At 30.9% G+C, this 18851-nt stretch overlaps 1 protein-coding gene across 1 annotated transcript in view; it reads right to left on the reverse strand.

Moving 5' to 3' along the window:
- Nucleotides 1–5389: 5389 nt before the first annotated feature.
- Nucleotides 5390–18851, reverse strand: part of LOC134686830 (uncharacterized) — a 32357-nt gene continuing 18895 nt past the window's right edge. The window contains exon 9 of the mRNA XM_063546634.1: nucleotides 5390–5662. Within this exon, the coding sequence (XP_063402704.1) occupies nucleotides 5539–5662 (124 nt within the window). The 3' untranslated portion in view covers nucleotides 5390–5538. The remainder of the gene's footprint in view (nucleotides 5663–18851) is intronic.

The raw sequence follows: 18851 nt of genomic DNA on the forward strand, positions 1-18851 counted from the left end.
TGTTTGAATCAGAGTGATCAACAGTAATACATCAAATACGGCACGCTTTTTTGCAGACTGTATTTTTACAGAACAATTATAAATCAAAAATATTTTAACATGATGTAGACTGCCTAGACAAATGGGAACAAACTTGGGTTGTTCAATGCCCTCGCTGTAACAGGATCACAGTGACCATACAAAAGTTCATAACTATGTAAACTACATGAATAAGGCAGTTAGTTTTCTCGTTTGAATTGTTTTACATTGTCATTTCGGGGCCTGTTATAAATGCAGTATGGGCTTTGCTTATTGTTGAAGGTTGTACGGTGACCTATAGTTGTTAATTTCTGTATTGTTTGGTCTGTTGTGGAGAATTATCTCATTGGAAATCATACCATGACCACATCTTCTTTTTTATATTACTTAAAGGCCACATTTTAAAATCCGTTCAAGTCAACCAGTTACTATGCTAGTAAAGAAAGTCCTTGAGTCAACACAGCAATATATCTTAGTATCAACAGAAACTTTCTATACTAACATTAGTGATTCCCTATATAATCAACCAAATCTTCCCAAACAAAGAGGAGACCCCCCTCCCCCTTCCCCTGTATTTGACTAGGAAAGTCCCTGGTATCACCTTATCCAACAACATGTCATGGGAAACCAATACAAACAACATCAAGCGAAAGAGTCTTATGTTTTTTTTGTTTTTTTTTAAAGAAACCTAAAAATAAACCAAGAAGAAACAAAAAGTTTGGCTTATTCGACCAATCACAGTAAAAACGTGTTTAAAAGAGTAATTTTTGGCTACTCAAGTGTTAGTGTCAAATTGGTTAACATTTTACCGTGATTGGTCGAAATACTTTTAATAAAACTGCATTCCAAATAGTTAATACTATTGACTTATAATAAGGAGTTCCATGTACACTAACCTAAACATAAATTCTAATTTGTAAATAATGTAATGGTTCCAATGTAATTGCATACACATTTATATACAAAATATCATTTATCATTATAAAATATCATTGACATACCAATGACCAGAACAAGAAATTAAAGAAACAACAGACACAGCTTCCTCTGCCTCATTTTTAGTCTTATATCACAAATTTGACTTACACAGTCATCTCAGTACCAGAATCTCATGATGACAAACAAGACGATTTTAATTTTGAAATTATAAATTTCCCCCACCTTAGTAGCAATATACCAACTTCACCTGCATACAGGATATATATTTCCCAACTTATTCGATATTCAGATATTCAAGAGCGTGCAGCTCCTACTCAGACTTTGTAAAATGTCATCAGTGTCTGAGTAGAAAGTTGATGAACTAGGGGTATGTCAAAGAATGTCTTGTCCTTTTTCAAAAAAAGTTCATCGGAAGGTACCAAGACCTTGTTGATAAATATTCCGTATCAACTTCACAAATAATACACGATGGTCTTGATGTATAGATTCTGCGTACTGATGTTATTTATCATCTTAATTAACAAAACGTTTTACTGTTCTTTCATTTGTCTTTGTTCTATTATTAATATTACTTTTACTGTTGGATTGTTTAATGTGATATCCATTTAACGTGGCTCGGTACTTTAACAACCTGTCAATGTGTTTGTTTGGCTTTTTTTGCTGGTGTGTTTTGTATATGCGACTTTTTGTATTTCTTTGGTTCTTATAATGTGACTCTGTACTTTAAAAGATGCCAGCAGCATGATATTGTTCTATTTTATGTCATTATGATATATTTCTATTATGAATTACAAAATACATTGAACCAAAAACGTCAAAATTATTCAACGTGTAGTGAAATAAACTATTTGTGGATTCTTATAAATTCTATATAACTTTTGTACTATTTTGAATCTCGGTCTATTTCTAAAATTAATTCTTACAAACTTTTGATTTTTTAACCCTGTATGGTAACATTACCTATGTGAAATTTTAAAATTGTTTGTATATACATTGAACAACAAATATATGTGACATATAAATTTTTTTGATGTCAGACACTCGAATCAATGAATATGTTTATAGATACTAAAAGTAAATGTTTTTGTGTTCTGTTAAATTGTTCCTTTAAAAATTGTTACACGATGATGACTGCTGTACCCATAATTTGACTATTTTATTTATTATATCTGTTTAGTTTAAGCATCATTGTTAACATAACGGAATTTGATGAGACTGTCGAATAAAGTGAGAGGTTTAGAGCTATATAACCAGGTTCAATCCACCATTTTCTACATTTGAAAATGCCTGTACCAAGTCAGGAATATGACAGTTCTTGTCCATTCATTTTTTATGTATTTTGCTATTTGCATTTTGCCATGTGATTACAGACTGTCCGATAAGATTTTATTCTAAGTTCAGTATTTTTGTGATTTTACACCACAAGTGGTTCCACCTAAACTGACCTTAGCACAACTTTATATGTATATGTTTACAAAATGCACAAGCTTCAATGCCAATATACCATGACTGAGTGGGAAATCTCCATGGAAATGAGATAAGCCAATGCTAATACAACTCCAAACTAAATTTCATTGACTTTCAATCTTTGCTTCCTCATGAACTGACCTAATCTATATTTAATACATTGTTGATGCCGCCACTCCTGCCAGGAACATCATACCTAAGACTTGCTTTTTGACTCTGTCAAGGGGAGATTAAAACTGACAAATTGAATGAGATTTAGACACATTGTATAGACTGTTTATAATTAAAGAATGTAAGTTGACCTCTATGATGTCTTTTGGTTACTTTTGACCTTTGGTTCCAGTCTCAATGATGTATACCCTTTTATCACATGTTTATTCCTTCAATTTACACGTATGGTAAATTCTACATACAATTACCTAAATTAATTGCTTTGTGATAATATTTTAGTGAAATGATTTTGATTGGCTTTGAGATCAAAATGTATTTATGATGACCTCAAATAAGATGTTGTAAAATTTAGCTCTATAGTGTAAAAACCAGATGCTCCGCAGGGCGTAGCTTTATACGACCGCAGAGGTTGAACCCTGAACGGTTGGGGCAAGTATGGACACAACATTCAAGCTGGATTCCACTCTAAATTTGGATTGTGATTAAATAGTTGACACAGCATAGGTTTCTGACACAGAATGAATGTATTCAAATGAACTTAAAATTTTTGTTTTCTCTTAGAGCAATTCACTATGCTGTTGAATATTAATCCTCTCAAAAAAATGTTTGAAGAAATTTTCTTTTTATTTATGAAATTTCAAATGAGAAAAATTGAACCCAATTTTTTATTCACATCCCCCTTTCCCTTATTCCAAAACTAATTTCAATTAAAATATTCTACTGGAGTTTGCAACAATTACTACTCATTTAAATACATCATAAAATATTAAGATGTAAAAAAACTGCTTGTTATCACTGAATGGTAAAGATTATTTAAATTTACCAGTTGGTAGTAAAAAGTGAATATACATTGTATATTGTATATAACAAAGATTTAAGTTGATTCTGGACAAAGAAAGATAACTCCAATTAAAAAAAATTCTTGCAGATATTTCTTGCTTACTATACTGGACAAAGAAAGATAACTCTTAATTAAAAAAAAATTTGCTATTTCACAATATTGTGAAATTAGATATTTCTTGCCATTGCACAATACTGTGCAATTGAAAAGACTTGCTATTGCACAATACTTAATATAATAATTTTAGATCCTGATTTGGACCAACTTGAAAACTGGGCCCATAATCAAAAATCTAAGTACATGTTTAGATTCAGCATATCAAAGAGGCCCAATAATTTAATTTTTGTTAAAATCAAACTTAGTTTAATTTTGGACCCTTTGCACTTTAATTTAGACCAATTTTAAAACTGGGCCAAAAATTACGAATCTACATACACAGTTAGATTTGGCATATCAAAGAACCCCAATTATTCAATTTTTGATGAAATCAAACAATGTTTAATTTTGGACCTCGATTTGGGCCAACTTGAAAACTGGGCCAATAATAAAAAATCTAAGTACATTTTTAGATTCAGCATATCAAAGAACCCCAAGGTTTCAATTTTTGTTAAAATCAAACTAAGTTTAATTTTGGACCCTTTGGACCTTAATGTAGACCAAATTGAATCGGGACCAAAAATTAAGAATCTACATACACAGTTAGATTCGGCATATTATAGAACCCCAATTATTCAATTTTGATGAAATCAAACAAAGTTTAATTTTGGACCCTTTGGGCCCCTTTTTCCTTAACTGTTGGGACCAAAACTCCCAAAATCAATACCAACCTTCCTTTTATAGTCATAAACCTTATGTTTAAATTTCATAGATTTCTATTTACTTATACTAACGCTATGGTGCGAAAAGCAAGAAAAATGCTTATTTGGGTCCCTTTTTGGCCCCTAATTCCTAAACTGTTGGGACAGAAACTCCCAAAATCAATACCAACCTTCCTTTTGTGGTCATAAACATTGTGTTTAAATTTGATTGATTTCTATTCACCTTAACTAAAGTTATTGTGCGAAAACCAAGAATAATGCTTATTTGGGCCCTTTTTTGGCCCTTAATTCCTAAACTGTTGAAACCAAAACTCCCAAAATCAATCCCAACCTTTCTTTTGTGGTCATAAACCTTGTGTCAAAATTTCATAGATTTCTATTAACTTAAACTAAAGTTATAGTGCGAAAACCAAGAAAATGCTTATTTGGGCCCTTTTTGGCCCCTAATTCCTAAAGTGTTGGGACCAAAACTCCCAAAATCAATACCAGCCTTCCTTTTATGGTCATAAACCTTGTGTTAAAATTTCATAGATTTCTTTTCACTTTTACTAAAGTTAGAGTGCGAAAACTAAAAGTATTCGGACGACGACGACGACGACGACGCCAACGTGATAGCAATATACGACGAAAATTTTTTAAAAATTTGCGGTCGTATAAAAACTATGGGGTAAGATGTCCTTAGGCATATAAATATTGCCTTAAAAATGACAAATAAAAAGTTGTAATCTGAGTGACAAACCAGAAAAGTCAAAAGGTATATATTTTATTTTAACCCATTTTAAGTGTCTAGTAATCCATCAAAGCAAGCTGAAGTCATGAAAAATTTACTTTTATTCAATACAGCCCTAGAATGACGGGCTAGAAAATTTACAAAATCAAAACTAGTTTTCTCCTGCTCACTCCAATATACCATACAAGTTTTATGATGTTTGATCAAATCATACTGGCTTTTCTTGAACCTATAATGGTTTACTTTTTACAAGTTAACAAGTTTTTATTTGGATGGAGAGTCGTCTCATATCACTCATACCACATCTTCTTATATATATCTAGTAATTGCCACATGTGATTGGACAGACAGTCGTAATTTTTATAATCAATGACTGGTGAATGAAACAAACAAGAAATTTGGCTCACACCTGTTTATTTTAGTCTGCAAATAAGTGTATTTGTCTCAGCTCAACAGTTTCAATTCTCCATTCATTATATTTAAGTTATTGTTGTATCCACTAACATTGTTGTATACACTTATGTTGTTGTTTACACTAATGTTGTTGTATGTTGTCATTTGTGACCAGATAATAAATAGTTCAAACACAGCACATCCAATTTTAGTAAACATTCATCTGTGATGGTATTGCATAGAGTCACTTCTTTTTCATGGAAAGAATCTTTCCCTGTTAAAGATCTGGAAAATAATAATTGAGAATTCATTATGATTGACCATATGTATAATTTACAGATTTACCATGGTTTATTAAAAAGGATAGCCCTTGATATATATTAACATAAAATCCTCTACTCTGTGATAATGTATTATTTGCAATTATGGGTATGAAAGGGGGGAATGAAATGTATAATTCAATTTTTAAAAAAATTAAAAAATTGTAAAAGTCTTGAAAAAGACCAATCGAAATTCAATTAATGTAATGCATATTTTCAAATGTATATTTAATGGTATTAACCAATTCTATTATACTCTGAAAACAATAAATATGTCTTAATGATGTGAGAAGTGGTACTTAAAAGTTATAAACAAATGAAACATGTAGTAAAGAGCCCTTGGATTGACATGTAAAGCATGTGTAAGTTTACAGGTGTTTAAATCTATACAACTCATTGATATGGAGATGAAATACGTGTGATAAGGTATATGTAAACAGACTACAACTTACAGATAGGTAAAATAGATACTTCACATACAGATATAATCAGGTATTGATGAACAACTACATGTCTACTAAGTATGGAAATAAGGGGTATGCAAAAAGGGGGAGGGTGTTTAAAGATTTTTAACAAATTAGTTATTTTCTTCATTTTTTAAGAAACCCACAATCATTTTTTCTTATTGCAAAAACTGATAAGTAAAATAAGGATCAGGTTCAGGTTTTAATTGATAATTAATTGCTTTCTCCAGTCAGTGGAAATGGTTTATTCAAAATCTATTGTGTGTGAAAATTAAGGCCATTTATCATATATAATGAACCATCTTAAAATACAAAGTGTGTATTAATTGTGACCTTGACCTTTTGCCAGTTGTGGATAACGTAAAACAAATGCTATGGCTGTTTAAATGACTGAATTTTAAAATTCACTTGATTGATTTTTTAAGTTTCAGTTAGTTGTGCTTTTGTCAATGACTCATATTAGCTAGCTGGTTTTTTTTTAAAAACATTTTTAAGGTTTTGCATTTTTTTTTAAAATGTGTTTGAAACTTTGACTCCCCTTTTTTCCCTGATTCTGAACCATAGGCGGCGCGCCCTTCTCTCCTTTATCTAAATAGTCCCTCCTCTGGAAAAATATCTCATCTACAGTATTAAAAAGTAACTGTGAAGACTGACAGAACAAAATCTTTTAAATATATTTATTTATTATTGTCTCTCTAGAAAATGTAATATTATTTACATGGTACAGGTAAAACCTGTATAACTTGTCTGGAGACAATTCAAGCTGTTGCCTAGAGTCTGTAGGTATTGTTCATTTCATATGAATATTTAAATAAAAAGTTAAATTCATGAGGATCTCTACCTAACAATTAACATGATGTTACAACATTATTACCTAAATATCAGTTTTCATGCAGGGAATATGGGTCACATAAAATATTCTGATGAGAACAATGTATAGTTTATTTATTTTTTTATTTCTTGTTGATTTTTTTATTTAATTGTAATAAATTTTAAAAATGTAAAATAAAATGATTATAAAAATCCAAAGTGAGAGTTTCAGAAGGAATGGTAATCTATAACAATTATGTTTTGCATGACAATTCAAAATGAATAAGTAAGTGGGGGTGGGGGTGGTTACATTAACCTATTTCAGGAAGTTATGGTGTGTTCCATTATAAAAATATCTTAAAAAGTTGTGCATTTTTTATCTTAAATTTCAGCAAAAGAGAGGTGAAATTAACTGATGCCAAAGTGTTTTTCTTTTGGTAAAAATTGTTGTACCATAATGATGAAAATTTAAGATTCAGAACAGCTAGAACATCAATAAAATAGAGAATGGAAATAGGAAAATGAAAAAAAGTGTCAAAGAGACAATAACCTGACCAAAGAGCAGACGACAGCCATAGGCCTCCAATGGGTTTAAAATGCAGCGAGGAAATTCTGCACCAAAAGGCGTACTTCAGCTGGCATGAAGATCTACTCCTCCAGATGACATCAACACCCTCAATTTATGTTTTTTGATACTATTACATATTCATAACAATAAAACATTTAATCCAGAATGTATCTCTTTCAGGATATGGGATTTGATATTGATATATAATCAGCCTGCTGATACATTCTAAAACTTGCTTTATAAATTGAATGAAATTAAATTTCAATATAAAGTTACAGTTTCATCTTAAATTGAATGACTTGTATTAAAGAGAAGATATAGTAGGGTTGGCAATGAGACATTGATACATGAAGGTTAAAGGTTATGGGTCTACGCGACTAAACAAAATAAAATGGAAAATGGAGGAATGTGTCAAAGAGACAACAACACAACCATAGAAAAAAACAACAGCAGAAGGTCACCAACAGGTCTTCAATGTAGCGAGAAATTCCCGCACCAGGAGGCGTCCCGGTGTGGGAATTTCTCGCTACATTGAATATTACATAACTGTCTTCTGTAAATACAAAGTACAAAGTGCACTTTTATTTATAAAGTCTGAGTCGTCATGATTGTCCCAAGTCAGGAGCCTGTAGTTCCGAAGTTGTTTTTCATGATGCAAGTTGCTGCATATTACATTTGTCTTTTGTATATCAATCAGGCCATAATGGTTTTTCGGTTTGAACCATTTCATATTGGTCATTTTGGTTCTTTTTATAGCTTTCATTGTGGTAATATATATAAGTTTTGCTCATTGTTGAAGGTTGTAAAGTAAACTGTGGTTTCTGATAGAAATGAAAAGATATGGGGGTATCCATTCATGACACAAAATCAGAACATGTACGGTAAAAAACACAGAAAGCAAAGGAAATTAATGCTAACTCCTATGTCATGATTTGGTTTCTGGTGGAGAGCTGTCTTCTTTGCAATCATACCACACTTCAACTGGAACCTTTAACCAAAATAATGATGGAGTTGGTACACTTTGATGACAAATGTACACAATTCAAAATCTTGCTGCAATTTCCATTTTCATGGAAGAGACAAAAGTAACAAATAACTAATATTGTAACACTTAAATTACAATGTATATATTTGGGTTGCTCTCTAAAAATCTCTTTATTCATTCATATAAATGAAAATGGAAAATTCATCTTTATTTCTAGATTGAAATCCTTATAAACAGAGTGCTAAAAATTTACCTTTTTTGACCACCATTAAAAATCAATCAATATAAAAAAGAAATTACAAATAAAAGTCATCCTATCTTCACTGTAGATTTTTTTTTTTCAAATAGGCTTTTAATAAAAGCACAGTTAACTCAGATGAACTTTAACTTTCATAAGTGACATGCAGAGTTAATAAAAAATGTACTTATAGTTGTTAATATCATGCCAATTCAATATATCAGTATCAATAAAAGTTGGTCAACTGTAGATACATCAAAACTATTTCAAAAGTTTATTCAATTATATCTGAATTGATCTATACGCATGAGTGAAGTCTACTAAATATTACAATTAAGATGAATGTTATTTTAGAAGCACACTTGTTAGGCTTAAAATATGATTTTATTTTTTTATAAACAAAAATCATTTTTTTATGACAATTAATGCAAGTAAAAATTGCATGTTTATAAGTCAGGAAAATGAGGTGCTGTTGAAGAGTTAGTCTCATTCATGAGACCTGAGGCCTATAACAGTCAATAAACTTTCGAGTCAGTTTTGTGTACTCGTGCATGAAAAATGAACCAATCAAAATATAGGATTTCATGTTTCGAGCATGATTTTTGTTCTCCAAACACTGAGCAAAGTTTGATGACTTCGACTCCTGATGTTTTGTAAATTGGTTATTATTCATATTGCAGTTTACTCCCCTCAACACAGAACCTTAGCTCACACCGAACTTGTTCAATTTTGAAACTGAGTAGCGGACATCCTTTAGCTCCATTGCAGAGCCAATTTATACAAAATATTTCAAGTCAATGTCTGAAATGATATCAACAAAAGTATCTAAAGAGTACTTTTAAATTGGAACACTTGAACATTTTCCAGATAAAAATTCAAGCTAATTAAAGGCCTTAAGGTATTAAACTTTATTTATGGTCCACTAGTACATACAATTAATAGAGTAAGAAATTAAATTAAAACTTTAAGACCTCATTTTAACCTATATCTTTTGGATGATTTGTGTTATTTACACTAATGCAATGCTGTGCCATTGAGGTGCATGTACACTATTCTTCTCTTGTTTTACAAATTCCAATTTCAAAATTTCTGGGAAAATGGAAGGAAAATATGGATATATGGTTTTTTTTTAGATCCCTAATGCTATATTCTATTTAAAACAATGATTCCCATTTCACTATATATCATGTATATAGAAATTAAATAATCATCAGGATCATAATGACATAATAAAATCTGCATTCCAGAAATGATTATATATTTTATGTTATTACGTTAAAGTTTACAAAAGCATATACATTCTTTTATACAGTGCACACTTTAAACGTATTAATGGATGAGTAACTCCTATTTTGGCAAAGATCATTTAAACCGATCTTCATTTCAATCAGATATGATTTATATTCATAGTTAAGTAAAATAAATAATAACACAACTACGTCTTAAGTTATGTCTCTTTAATATCTTAGTTAGAAGTGTGTTTAAGGTTTAAAGAACAAGAAAATAATGAGGATGGGAGAAAAGAAGGGGGGGGGGGGAATAGGAAAAAAGAGGAACAAAACAATGACCTTAGGCCATAAAAAAAGAATAGGTTTGTTTGCCCTAACCCTACCTACCCAGAAAAAAAGCTGCCTACTCAAAATCTTTTATTGTCCTGATTTGAAGAAGTTTTTTTTAATCAGATAGGGTGTTTAAATGAATTTGTTAACGTCTGTGTCATTTTGGTCTTTCGTGGATAGTTGTCTCATTGGCAATCATACCACATCTTCTTTTTTATATATGAAGACTAATAAATCCGATACTTCAATTTCTCTTCGTGGAAAAAAGAGGAAATGCCTACCTACCTACCCACTGTCTCAACCTTTGGGTAGGGTTTGGGCAAACCAAAATATTTTTAAGTGCGGCCTTATCATACCTAAAATTGTCCTTTTAGAACTCAGAGCAGTAGCTAATGATATTTTCAAACAAAAAATCCATCTTCAGATTATTTCTTTACATGATAGGGGAATAACTTAATCTACCTTAAACATCTGTTTGTTTTGTTTTGAGATGTGTACAAGACTCCCTATTATCTTCTGTTCATATTTATACTTGACAAAAGTCTAATTATGTTTACTTTGATAAATATATAGGTAAAAGATTTTGTCACAATATTAAGTATAGATTAACAGAGCTTGGCAGGGACAAGTTTAAGATAAATGACTGTCTAAAATACACATAGTTGTGATATCCTTTGAAAACTACTGCAAATCAATAAATGATCTCATCACATTTTTTACAGAAAAAAAGTAAGATAAACTCTTAGCCAACAAAGCATATTTTGTCAGTGCAAATTCAGTAAATTGCTCATATTACGATCTGAAGGTAAAATAATTGACGCTTGCTAAATGTCCAACAACAAATATTTCACACAGTAGGGTACGTAGAAAAGTAAACTGATATTTTTTGTGGACCAATGACATTGAAATATGACTTGGAAACTTTGAAGCTGTTTATGGAATTTATAGCATATAATACTTGTTGGTTCCCAAGAAAAAATATTTTGGGTCAATAAGTAGCTGTCAATGGATATCCTCAGTGTCCAGTGAAGTCCATCCAGCATCTTTGCAGAGTTATTTTTTTCTAAAATGTTATCAATTAGTAATCAGCAATCTTACTTTAACATTAAATTTGTAAACTGATGCGAAAATTATTATCCTTCATATTCATCATGTAAACAATTTTGTTGTGCTATTTAAACTGTGTGTATACAACTTGATAAGTTTCTGACTAGAAATAATTAACACAAACATCAGTAAGATGAGTTAAAACTTGTATGTATCTAATATATTAAATTCATTTATCATATCATATGTAAACAGATTAAAGATCTTCAGCTGAAATCAAGAAGTAACAAGTAACTAATGAAAAAAATATGTTTACCCTGTTATGAATTTATGTACAAAATTGACTTACAATCAATTGAAGGAAATTTTGAAGAATACATTAGTACAGAGAATGAATGCAAATCACATCCATTGATTGACTTCAATGAGGGTTCAAGGTGAAGGTTAAAGTATAGTGTGCAACGAAAAAAAATATAAAAGCCATTTAAAAATGATTTTTTTTTTTAAAAACAACAATGTGTCCTCAGTACAAAAATGCCCTACCCGCACTATCATTTTCTATGTTCAGTGGACCGTGAAATTGGGGTAAAATCTCTAATTTGGCATTGGACTTCAATTTCATCAAAAACTACCTTGACCAAAAACTTTAACCTGAAGCGGGACAGAGGGACGAACGGACGGACGCACAGACCAGAAAACATAATGCCCTTTTACTATCGTAGGTGGGCATAAACATTAGCTTAAATATAATTTGGTTTAAGACCAATTTGCACAAAACACATATTTAATTGTGAACTTTAATGTATAAGCACGAGAACATATGAAATAAAATTTCAAACATTTTGCCTGAAAATAACCTCAAGGTAACACCGTATTATCATTGAGAATAGATAATTTGGAATAGACTTACGAAAAATGACAGAGAAAAGAATCATTTTATAATGGTTTGAACACTCAGATTTTTTGCATACATGTCAATTAGACAGCAAAATAAATGATAAGTTAATTAATTTCACCAAGGTTTCATTTCATAATTCCAAGGATTTGTATAGTCTAACTATACAGATCCTTGATAATTCAAATCTGCAAAAGTTATAATATCATTACCCTAAGAAAGTTAAGACATCTACTTTTTTCACCAGATTTTACACCTGTTAATGAGATTTAAATAACAATTATTAAAGGTTATCACAATACCTATCACTCAACAAACTTCGATTAAACCTTTTACAGTATGCAATTATTTTGTCTCCTATATTGTCCAAAATAATTTGGTCCTAATTGGGAAGACCAAAATACCTTTGAAAAAGGGCACCTTGATGATAGCAACAAGGTTTTACAAGGTTAAGTCTGACATGTATGAATAAAGACAGATGTAAAAGGGTCTTAAAGGCATTCACAGAATAGAGAACATACTGGACCAAAAATACTAAGGTATTAAATATTAAACATTACAGAAAATAACTCCCCTCCCCTCCCCCCAACACTTGTCCATAATTTTGTGTAACAGTATGGTAGACATAATTGAAACAGAGCGCAACCTTATTATATTATAAAAAGCAACAATTTAGATTGATTGATTGAATGTTGATGTTTAAGCCACTTTCAGCACTATTGAATTTCTTGTGGCAGCCTATTACTCCCTCAGGTTTTATTATAAAATAAACTCATGCATAGATACAAGGACTAAAATTTGCTTGTATGCCAGACACACGTTTCGTCCACAAAAGACTCATCAGTGACACTCGCATCCAAAAAAGTTAAAGTTATAAATTATCATACTGACACTGATATTCCAATCAAATGAACATCTTGATCACCAGAAGTCTTAGTGGTCAAGATGTTCTGACCTGCTTTTTTAAACACTTCTTTAAGTACATAAACAATATGTAACATCTTTATTATCATACTACTTGTTATATTACACAACAAACATAAGTAGAATAAGTAGATAAGTTTTAATGATGATAGCATACTTCTATTTAACCTATATGACCTTACAGACACTGTTCTGAATATATGAATACAAATTATCTTCATTTCAATGTAATTTAAAGGCTACAAATGATTTACACTTAGCATTACTGAATTTTAAGAGACTTAATAATGTAGTTTAAAAATCTCTCATACTATATCTTCCGTTATGTTATTTAATTATTTCTTAGGACCTGCACTTACGAAATTTGTATTTCAAATCAATTCTACTTTTGGAATCTTTTTTATTTTTGTGAAAATTGTCATAACATGAAGCTAATATGATATTTGACTCGTTCTAATAATTTGTTTTTCCAAAACATTTTTAGTTCAGACTACCATTGCACTACGGATGTACCTAAATGTGATTTCTTTACAATCAGGATGTACACAGGGGCCCCCCTTTTGTGGGAAAATTTGTTTGATTAATTACAAGGAATCACTTAAGCATGACTGGAACCCCTCTTATGGAATTTCTTGGATTAATCACTGAAAATAATTAATTGTATCCCATCAAAATGTAAAAAAAAATTGCAGACCGTAGATGAAAATGGAAGGATATGGTGTTCAACCTCCAGAAACTAAACTTGTAAATATACACAACAAAATCAAAGCCAATTTTTATGATATATCATCTGTTAATGCTGTTCTTCAAGGGAAAGTCACAATAATTAGCCTTCAATATGAGCAAATACTTGTACCTCACTGCAAGTTAAAAGCCCAAAGTAATACATATGTAGTACCATGCCTTCACAAACACATGTTATTGACATTTATGGTTAAGTCCCAACTATGAGTGCAGAATAATTTATAAAACAAGAATGTGTCCCCAGTACACGAATGCCCCACTCACACTATCATTTTCTATGTTCTGTGGACCGTGAAATTGGGATAAAAAGTCTAATTTGTCATTAAAATTAGAAAGTTCACATCATAGGGAAGATGTGTACTAAGTTTGAAGTCGATTGCACTTCAACTTCATAAAAAAATACCTTGACCAAAAACTTTAACCTGAAGCGTGACAGACGGACGGACGAACAAACGAATGGATGGCCGAACAGATGCAGACCATAATGCCCCTCTACTATCTTAGGTGGGGCATAAAAATAAATTTCTTTTTAAACTATAGTAGGAAACAATAATATTTTTGTTAATGCCTATATTTTGCAGGACTGTGAGTTTGACAACAAAATATGGAACATATACTTGTGGTCCAGTAAAAGACATGTATAACTGTATAATAAATTATATTTCTTCATGTTCACATCAAGTAAGAATGCAGGTGAATTAATTACAATAAAATATATATATTAGAAAATATATTGTATATGTATGTTCACAGTACATTATGAATAATAGCTAGGTTAGATATGTACATTATAAACTTAAGTCGAAGAAAAAGAACCAGAGGCTCACAACAGTCTGAATAACTAAGTGATTGAAATTTAGGTTATCCTGAGGTCTAATTATTTGGACCAGTTGTCCTTAATGATCAGTAGCTAATAAACTTTAATGGAATAGGCTCTAATTAATGGAAAATAACACCAATTTGGGCCAGCAAAATGACTAGAAAAGTTTCACACTGCAGACTTCAATACATAATATAAGTAACTGTTCTGAATTACTAAAGCAAATATTAAGTTTACATCTATACTTTTGGCCCCATCCATATCTTATTTCCATTTATCTGACATATATCTTGATGTGCCCTGTGGTTGTTTAAATTTGCATTGTTCTGTATTTTACCTTAAGAAGGCATGTCTGGCAATTTATGACTCTTTACATGTTATGATTCTCTTTGCCTGATTTTTTTCATAATTTGTTGATATCATTACCCTGAAGCTGTGTTCTTCAATCACACAGACAATTAATAGCATGAACATGATGAAAGAAAATATGTGTAATAGGTTCCTGCTCTAACAATTCCTATATATAAGGGCAGCTCTTCAACTTTCATAAAGATAAGAGTTTTTGCTTCAAAGAGCACTTAAACACAGTCTCTAAATTCATCTACTGTCAACTATATCTGCCTGAGAGACGGATGGATGGATGAATGGATGGTTGTTTAACATCTGGACGCAAATTAAATGCGTATTATAATATATATAATATAATTAATGCCTTGTAGGCAAGATCATGTTGATGTGCTATGTATATGACCCCTGCTTTTTACTAGTTTCGACAACCCAAGATTTTTATAATGCTAGTTCACAAGGTAAAAGTATGTAAGAAGACATGTCACCCTACCAAAACACATTACTGTGGATTCATTAATTTTCGTGGGTACCAATTTTCGTGGATTAAGAAAATCTTGCATGTTCGTGGATATTTAATTTCCGTGGTTTTGCTGAGTCTGTATATATAAACCTATATAAAAGTTTGTTTTCGTTGAACATTTAATTTCGTAGTTCTGCTGTACCCACTAAATCCACGAAAATTGGTATCCAACGAATAAAAAATGAATCCACAGTATTCTGTTTCAGGGTAAAGCAGGCTTTGCTCTTACTCTAAAAAGCCTTGCTTTTTGGCGAAGAAGCAGCAAATACCAATTGATTAATCTTTGGAATGGCTCCTCCATCCCTTGACGCAGGCACACTTTGACTGGAAAACCAGGGCTGATCTATGCCTTGTGGAGTAGGAACCTAATAGCTTCTTAATAATTTCTTAATGTATCAGGCCACACTTAAAAATATCTTGGTTTGCCCAAACCCTACCCAAAGGTTGAGACAGTGGGTAGGTAGGTAGGCATTTTCTTTTTCCTTTTTTTTTTTTTAAAAGAAATTGAAGTATCAGATGTTGATAAGTCTTCATGCCTATTTAATTAAAAAATAAACTTATTCAAATCAGGACAATAAAAGAATTTGAGTAGGCAGCTTTTTTCTGGGTAGGTATATATACGTAGCGTTTGTCCAAACAAACCTATTATTTATTATGGCCCCAACAAGGATTTTTAAAACAAACCGAAAGATGCTGGTTCACTCTATGAATAAAAACTAGTAGTATATTACTGTTATCTTAAATATTAACAATTTGTAACAACAAAAGTATCAAGTTGCTGTTTTAACAGTAACTAAATCAAATATATACAACCTTATGTTATGCCTATCAGGTTCAAAGACATAATTACATACATAAAGTAAATGAAATAAAACTTAACCGTATGTTAATGCCTACCAGGTCAGTAGACATTATTTCATATAATCTGATATTAATGACAATATCTATGAAATCAATTGTCTGGTAAAACCAGCATAACAATTCTAACACGCAGTTAATCAAGCAGCTAATCGCCATAAAAAATCTAATTACAACTATTAACTTTCAGTTTTATAGAAAATCGGTAGATTTTGATCGTGATAAGATAGTATAAACACCTTGTTGTGATTCAACAGTTGACCGATTCTATTGGACAAATTCATTCATACATATAGCTGTTACACGGAACACTATGTAATAGTCAGTTCTTTTAAAGAACAACTACTCAAAGATCTATCATTAAGCAGCAACACAATTACTAAAACATTGGCTATTTCCGTAGTTTTTCACATACTGGTATATAGCTATTTTCAATAAAAATCGCTTTTACCACTATTGTGTAGAATATATTTCAATTGATATAAATTTTGAGGCACATTGAATGCTAAAATTCAATCAGGGCTGCATGACTATAAAAAGAAATGATCTAAAATAAACTCACTTGTAATGACAAAATTTTTCTATCCAGTGGTCAATTCTTTCTTTGGAAGATATTGTTAGTATAGGGAACTTACATAAGAAAGTAATATACAAAGATGATGTTATAAAATACTGTTAAAATTATTGACACTGACAAAGACTAGTTGACAGCCCAAATATTTGTCAACATGATTTTATAACATCATTTTCATAGATATAGTACTGTTGCACAAACCTTTAGACTAAGTATGATAAAAATGTGGTAGCTTTTGAAATAAAATTGCTTTATAAAGTCTAAAACTTCAAGCTTCAAAATTATAATAATTCTTATGCAATTCAAATTTTAACAGTTTTCGATTTTTGTTATACTCATCTGTATAAAAATCTTATTTAAATCTGAATTGATCAGCAGTTTGACTCGATTGTATTGTAAAATATTTATATCAAAATAATAAGTCTGACTACAGAAACTGTTTAGTGTCACAAAGAAAAGGAATTTTTATTGTGTGTTAAAACATACAGTAAATATCCCATGTATCCTATTTAGTATGTTAGACAACATTTTGACCTCAGGGCGTGCAAAAAATATTGTTTTATGACTATCAATATATATTGTTTATAAACAAATAAAATTCTTTAAAGGTCATGCAATAAATACATTTGATAACATTAGTATAAACATTTCAGGTACATATATAACTAAAGGTAAATAATGATAGGTTCTTCCAGAAATGTTACACCCCAATTAACCTTATCGCAACTAAGTGTAAAATAATTGTATAAAAAAAATATTGTCTAAAATGCATGATAAGGATTTACAGACAAGCCAATTTTTTAGAGTTTTAGAGAGTTTCCCCCATGAAGGGTGACCGTGTTGACCAGACAACACTATAATAATCAATTAAATAACTTAAATAAAATTCCTAAAAATTGGTATTCTAATGTGAAGAAATGCATTTAACACATATACCATAGAATTTTGAACAGAAATATCATGTTAAGGAGGGGTATTGGCGAAAAATACCAGTCGAGAGAATGTTAAATTTCCCGAGATGTGAAGCAAGGGAATTCATTCTCAATTAAGACTGGTTCTGTTCACATACCCCTCAAGAACATGCTATATCTGTTTAATTACACCGAATGTTATGTTTAAAAATGTATTGATGATAGTGATGTTACTAGCCTCCAGTGGGATAGAGTATTTTTTTACCAATACCATGGCAGAGAGGGTAAAAAAGGCATATCCTTTTTGCATATACCCCAGCAACGTTAAAAATGAAAGATATTCATTTAATAACAGTAAATAGGTGAAAAATACACTTGCTATCGATCAACCAATCAAAACACAGGATTCTTACATAAGGTGTAATTATAGGCTAAAACCCATGAAGGCATGTTGCATGCAAGAGATCCAATAATAAGGAACTTTAATAATAAACAAAAATAAATGAGGAGCATGGACACAGACAATGCCCCTGCTTGCATATAACAATATAGAGGGACATAACTAAAATAAATGGCCAAAGTGACACATATTTAATGGAGGTTTTTGGTAATAAGCATTGTGTATAAGTTTCATAACATTTGGTAAAAGCAAACTTAAGTTAGAGAATGGAAACTGAAAAAAAAAATCCATTTGCAAAGGGTGATAACTCTTGAACAGTAAAAGTGATGCCACCAAAATTCCAACTTGATCTGTGTTTTCTGGTAACCAGCATTGTGTATAATTAAGGTTCATAAAATTAGACTGAGGCAAACTAAAGATAGAAATTGGAAACAAAAATGTTCGCATTTTTTTTCGTTTGAAAAGGGACATAACTTTAGAAAAGTAAAA

Source organism: Mytilus trossulus, chromosome 10 (genome assembly GCF_036588685.1).
Source record: "Mytilus trossulus isolate FHL-02 chromosome 10, PNRI_Mtr1.1.1.hap1, whole genome shotgun sequence".
Taxonomy (NCBI): domain Eukaryota; kingdom Metazoa; phylum Mollusca; class Bivalvia; order Mytilida; family Mytilidae; genus Mytilus; species Mytilus trossulus.